This window comes from Coregonus clupeaformis, unplaced genomic scaffold (genome assembly GCF_020615455.1).
Source record: "Coregonus clupeaformis isolate EN_2021a unplaced genomic scaffold, ASM2061545v1 scaf3062, whole genome shotgun sequence".
In the NCBI taxonomy this organism is placed as follows: Eukaryota; Metazoa; Chordata; class Actinopteri; order Salmoniformes; family Salmonidae; genus Coregonus; species Coregonus clupeaformis.
The window spans coordinates 21,233-28,133 of record NW_025536516.1 but is presented as its reverse complement, the minus strand read 5'-3'; the positions used below and the strand labels follow the sequence as shown (position 1 = coordinate 28,133).

The window sequence follows — 6,901 nt, the reverse complement described above, 5'->3', positions numbered from 1 at the left end:
GACTACCTCTGGTTGGAGATGGAAGAAGAGGAGGAGCCACACTATGGAGTTGCAGTGGAAATGAGTCTACTATTAGAGAGTGTGACATCATAGGAAGAGGACCTGGTGACTGTTATGGTGGATATTATCATCATGTGATCTGTTCAGGTAAGAGACTGGTAATATTGAGAGATTTAATTGGTACATTATACAATATTAGCATATATCATGTTTTATGTGTTTTTCATTTCATTTAAAGAGAGGGAGAGATGTTAGATGTATTTAAACATTATATTTGTGTTTGTCATATTGGTTTAAGGGAGATGTGCATGGGCAGATCATTGTAGTTCAGATGTTACTGAAGTGAAGCTGCCTGATGGATGTCCAGCTGTTTATTTTCTATAAAGTGAAGTGAACTTATTCCTGTCTCCTGCCTGTATTATTCCCAACCCTGTCCTGAGTGGCTAAGAACCCATTTCTACCTCTTACAGTATCAAACATAGCAAACTACAATCTTTTATCCAACATATTTGTGTTTAGTCCTTGACAGTGTCATCAACAAAACGGATTGAATGTTCCACCAACTCTTTTTCTCCAGAGTCTGTGCAGCATGGGATGAGCTGGTCTCTGCTCTGGGAGACTGGAGGTGAAGTCCAGTCAGTCCTGGGCCTCAGTGTGTGAAGCTGACTTTGACCAGCAGGATGCAGAGGTAGTCTGTGGGGAGCTTGGCTGTGGGGGCTCCTGCAGCTCTACAGGGGGGGCTCTATGGAGAATGTGAGGGTCAGACCTGGGATGAAGAGTTCCAGTTTAAAGGCAATGAGTCCCTTCTCCTGGACTGTGACACCTCAGACAGAAAAAACAACACCTGCCTACCTGGTAATGCTGTTGGACTCACCTGCTCAGGTAAGAAACAGTTTGTCACTCAATCAACATTGTTTCTCACCTGGAGTGAAGAATATGAGAGGCAATATATAGTGGGCTCCAAAATTACTGGCACCCCTGTCTGGCAATGCATAAACAATACTTACAGAAATATAAACAATATAATTATAGAGAGAAACTGCAAAAATACCAACATGTGAGAAATACTGTACTATATTAATGTTCCAATGGAACCCACCAAAATCATTTATTGATTAAATTAAAAATCAATGTCCTCCAAATCAAGGTTTCACAATTAATTGCACCCTTAAAGATTATTGTAAATAACATCTACCAAAATTAAACCAGTGGTAAACCAGTGTTAATGACTGTAAGTCGCTTTGGATAAAAGCGTCTGCTAAATGGCATATTTGTCACGATCGTCTAGAACAGGAGACCAATGCGCAGCGTTGCGAGTGAACATAGTATATTTATTAAATACTCACACGAGCAAAACAAACAAACAACGAATCCGTGACGTCTGTGGTACAACACGCACACACACGAACAAAACAACAAATGACGATCCGTGAAGTTCTATACTGAATACTACTAACAGCAACAAAGAAACAATAACCCACAACACAAAGTGAACTCACACAGTATAAATATGGCTCCCAATCAGAGATAACGAGCCGACAGCTGACACTCGTTACCTCCGATGGGAGTCATACGACTAATCAAGAACAATTAACCAAACATAGAAAATGCACAACCAGAAATCCCCAACATAGAAATACACCCAAACAATGAAACTAAACAACCCTGGCTCAAATATCAAGGTCCGTGGAGCCAGAGTGTCACATTACCCCCCTAAAGGTGCGACCTCCGGGCGCACCAGCATACAGTCTCGGGGAGGGTCTGGGTGGGCGTCTGCCCTGGTGGCGGCTCTGGCCCAGGTCGTGGTCCCCACCCCACCTTAGTCACTATCCGCTTCCGTATTCCCTTCCTCATGACCACCCCCCAACTAAACCCCACTGGATTAGGGGCGGCACCGACTACGGGCAGTACCGACTAAGGGGCAGTACCTGACTAGATGGCGGATCCTGGCTGGCTGGCTCTCGGGGATCCTGGCGGACGGCTCTGGCGATCCTGGCGGACGGCTCGGCGGATCCTGGCCGGACGGCTCTGGCGGATCCAGGCTGGACGGCTCTGGCGGATCCTGGCTGGACGGCTCTCGGCGGATCCTGGCTGGACGGCTCTCGGCGGATCCTGGCTGGACGTGCTCTGGCGGATCCTGGCTGGACGGCTCTGGCGGATCCTTGCTGGACGGCTCTGGCGGATCCCTGGCTGGACGGCTCTGGCGGATCCTGGCTAGACGGTTCTGGCGGATCCTGGCTGGACAGCTCTGGCGGATCCTGGCTGGACGGCTCTGGCGGATCCTGGCAGGACGGCCTGGCGGATCCTGGCTGGCTGACGGATCTGGCTGATCATGGCTGGCTGACGGATCTGGCTGCTCGCGGCTGGCTGACGGATCTGGCTGCTCGCGGCTGGCTGACGGATCTGGCTGCTCATGGCTGGCTGACGGATCTGGCTGCTCGCGGCTGGCTGGACGGATCGGCTGCTCGCGGCTGCTGACGGATCTGGCTGCCCATGGCTGGCTGACGGATCTGGCTGCTCGCGGCTGGCTGACGGATCTGGCTGCTCGTGGCTGGCTGGACGGATCTGGCTGCTCTGGCTGGCTGACGGATCTGGCTGCTCATGGCTGGCTGACGGATCTGGCTGCTCCGGCTAGCTGACGGATATGGCTGCCCATGGCTGGCTGACGGATCTGGCTGCTCGTGGCTGGCTGACGGATCTGGCTGCTCGCGGCTGGCTGACGGGTCTGGCTGCTCGGCTGGCGGAAGGCTCTGGCTGATCCTGTCTGGCGGAAGGCTCTGGCTGATCCGGCCCGACGGAAGGCTCGGCTGCTCTGTCTGGCGGAAGGCTCTGGCTGCTCCTGTCTGGCGGAAGGCTCTGGCTGCTCCTGTCTGGCGGAAGGCTCTGGCTGATCCTGTCTGGCGGAAGGCTCTGGCTGATCCTGTCTGGCGGAAGGCTCTGGCTGATCCTGTCTGGCGGAGAGCTCTAGCGGCTCCGGTCTGGCGGACGGCTCTGAAGGCTCATGGCAGACGGGCGGCTTTGCAGGCTCAGTACAGACGGGCAGTTCAGACGGCGTTGGGCAGACGGACAGTTCAGACGGCGTTGGGCAGACGGGCAGTTCAGACGGGCGTTGGGCAGACGGGCAGTTCAGACGGGCGTTGGGCAGCCGGGTAGTTCAGGCGCCGTGGCAGACGGGCAGTTCAGACGGCGTTGGGCAGACGGGCAGTTCAGACGGCGTTGGCAGACGGGCAGTTCAGGCGCGTTGGCAGACGGCCAGTTCAGGCCGGCTGGCGACGCACATCGTGGACCTGGTGCGTGGAGTAGGAACAGGCCGGACCGTACCGGGAACACCCACCACTGGCCTTAACTGGGGATCAAGAACGGACCGGACCAGACTGGGAACACACTTCAGTCTCTCATGCCGTGCCACAACAACTTCCCTCCCTCTACTGCCAATGGCTCCCGTAATCCGATAGCCTTCTCTCCTTTTCTCCCTGTGGCAGCCTCCTGCTGCCCAGGCGCCCAAGCCATGTGCCCCCCCAAAAATTTTTTGGGAGTAACCACGGGCTTCCAGCCTCGACTCCAGCTTCTCTTCATACCACCTCCTCCGCTGCAGCTGCCTCGCTCTTCACGAGGGCGGTGATATTCCTCCTCAGACCACCTCCTCTCGGCTGCAGCTGCCTCCAGCTCTTCACGAGGGCGATGATGTTCCTCCGGTTGCGCCCAAGGACCCTTTCCAGCCCGAATTCCTCCCATGTCCAAAAGTCCTTAGGAGGCATCCATAACTCCTGTGTCCAGACCCCTTGTTCTGGACGCGCTGCTTGGTCCTTTTTGGTGGGTTATTTTGTCACGCATCGCCTAGAACAGGAGACCAATGCGCAGCGTTGCGAGTGAACATAGTATATTTATTAAATACTCACACGAGCAAAACAAACAAACAACTGAATCCGTGACGTCTGTGGTACAACACGCACACACACGTAACAAAACAACAAATGACGATCCGTGAAGTTCTATACTGAATACTACTAACAGCAACAAAGAAACAATAACCCACAACACAAAGTGAACTCACACAGTATAAATATGGCTCTAATCAGAGATAACGAGCCGACAGCTGACACTCGTTACCTCCGATTGGGAGTATACCACTAATCAAGAACAATTAACCAAACATAGAAAATGCACAACCAGAAATCCCCCAATAGAAATACACCCAAACAATGAAACTAAACAACCCTGGCTCAAATATCAAGGTCCGTGGAGCCAGAGTGTCACAATATTATTATTATTATTATGTTAAGTGAATATTTTAATCTCAATGGTTGAACTCAACTATTTCAGTGTCTCTGTGCGTCTCCCAAAAGGTTGTAATGCTTTTGGATCAAGAAACGGACAGAGTCCCGGTCTGCATAGTCAGGTCTTTATTCATTGAGAATTCTGTTCATCACAATTTCAGAGTCCATCTTTTATACTCACACGTCATACAAAAACCCCACCCCTTTTAGGCAGGCTGTTTTCCTCTGCTCTCCTAACCATCAGGTCACACACACATGTTCTTATCATAGGCTGCATTCCTTAGTTATCGCCGTCCTCATACTCCTTAAAAAGCCTAACCGTTTCTCTCCTCCCTTAATTGGGAGGCCCCTTCATCTTGGTTTCCCAGTTGTCTGTAGCCAGTTCTCCTTGTCCTTTGTTATCTTGGTTTCCCAGTTGTCTGTAGCCAGTTCTCCTTGTCCTTTGTTGTCTGGTCTAACTCTTAATCACATTGCTAAATAGTAGCTCAATGTCATAGTCTTTACTGGTCCTACACTCACACATTCTAACACATTTCACACAGTTTCAGGGTGTAATAATTAGTCATTAATAATTCAATTCAACCAGGAATTAAATTCCACTTATTTAAGTGTATCTAAGTCTTAAGGAACTATATTGAGCCATTACATCACTTCCTGTTTCACTAGGGTATAAAATGAGGTAACACGCATACAATATCCCTTTGTCATCCAACACCATGAAGAAAACAAAAGAACTGGCAGTTCAATAGAGACAGATGGTCGTAGACCTTCATAAATCTGGTAATGGCTACAAAAGATCCACAAACGATTGAATATACCACTGAGCACTGTCAGGGCAATTATTAAAAAATAAAAAAGATATGGAACAGTTGAAAACCTCACGGGTAGAAGACACAAATGCATTTTGCCCCCCAGGATAGGGAGGAGGATGGTGAGAGAAGCAACAAAATCCCCAAGAATCACTGTGAAAGAATTGAACGTTTTGGTCAGATACAGCATCGGCATGTTTGACGTCGAAACAGAGATGCATACAAGGAGAGGCACCTCATACCCACGGTGAAATATGGTGGTGGGTCAGTGATGATTTGGGGCTGTTTTAATTCCAGAGGTCCAGGGGCACTGGATGGCATAATGAATTCCACCAAGTATCAGGCAATTTCGGCTGACAAAGAAGGCTGGGATTTGGCCGTAGGTGGACATTCCAACAAGACAATGACCCAAAACATACCTCAAGATCCACACAGAAATGGTTCTGTGACAAAAAAAATATATCTTCTGCCATGGCCATCTCAGTCAGACCTCAATCCAATCGAAAATCTGTGGACTGATTTGAAGATGGCAGTTGATAAGCGCAAACCCAAGAATGTGAAGGATCTTGAAAGGATCTGCATAGAGGAATGGTCCAAAATCCCTCCAAATGTGTTCCTTAACCTTGTCAAACATTACAGGAAAAGACCCCATGCTGTTATCCTTGCCAGAGGTGGTTGCACTAAGTACTAAATGAGGAGTGCCAATAATTATGAAACCTTGATTTTGGTGACATTTATTTTGTATTAAATAATTATATGATTTTGGTTGGTTCCATTGAAACAATAATAAAGTACAGTATTGTTTATATTTTAAAGTATTGTTTCTGCAGTCAGGGGTGCCAGTAATTTTGGAGCCCACTGTAGGTGTGTTTTAGTGAGAAAATAGTAAGATTACTGTCTCTCTCTCTTCTTTTCTCAGAGCCTGATGATGTGAGGCTGGTGGGAGGAGGCAGTCGCTGTGCTGGTGGAGTGGAGTGGTACCACCAGGGAGAGTGGAGGACTATGGGAGCTGCAGGCTGGATCAAGGCTATAGCTGCAGTAGTGTGTAGACAGCTGGGTTGTGGCTCCACTGTTTCAGTTCTACCTGGAAACACCACTAGAGGGTCTAGAGTTGACTGTTCTGGGTCTGAGTCTTCACTGAGGGAGTGTTGGAGATTGTATTTTCTCCTTCCTGGACTCACAGTGATCTGCTCAGGTAATAACAAGATACACTATATGGCCAAATGTATGTGGACATTAGTGGATTCGGCTATTTCAGCCATACCTGTTGCTGACAGGTGTATAGAATCGAGCACACAGCCATACAATCCACAGACCACCATTGGTAGTAGAATGGCCGAAGAGCCCACTACTCATGTTGCCCTGTGAGGGAGGGTGGCTAGCACTGTTACATGCTGATGTTATTGTCATATCTATAGGAAACTAGTTGAAGAGGTTTTTCTTGTTCTCTTTTATTGTTACAGATCTCCTGGTCCAGCCTGATATCTTCCTGACTGACTCAATGGGAGGGGTCTCCAGGGGCCACCAGGGGGCCTGAAGTGTTTAGGGGCTACAACTTCACCATCACCTGCTCCACTCAGCCACAGTACCCAGGAGGCTCCTTCCTCCTCACGTTCACTGGCTCCAACAGAACCCAGACCCAGCCAGCTGTCAATCACTCTGCTGCCTTCCTCTTCCCTGCTGCAGATGACTCACCAAGGGAACTACAGCTGTGTTTATGACAATTATGTTTTCTCTCATAACTTCTCCTCTGAAAGTGAGCTCCTCAACCTCACCCGTCACAGGTAACTGAACATGATCCAGACTTATAACTTG

General features: G+C 49.1%; 1 protein-coding gene across 1 annotated transcript; it reads left to right on the top strand.

Moving 5' to 3' along the window:
• The first annotated feature begins 594 nt into the window (after positions 1 to 594).
• Positions 595 to 6,641, top strand: LOC121562600 (CD5 antigen-like). The gene is made up of 4 exons (XM_045220039.1): positions 595 to 625; positions 727 to 882; positions 6,006 to 6,281; positions 6,550 to 6,641. The coding sequence occupies exons 1-4, from the start codon at positions 595 to 597 to the stop codon at positions 6,621 to 6,623; spliced, it is 537 nt and encodes a 178-aa protein (XP_045075974.1). The 3' UTR covers positions 6,624 to 6,641.
• The last annotated feature ends 260 nt before the right edge of the window (positions 6,642 to 6,901 follow it).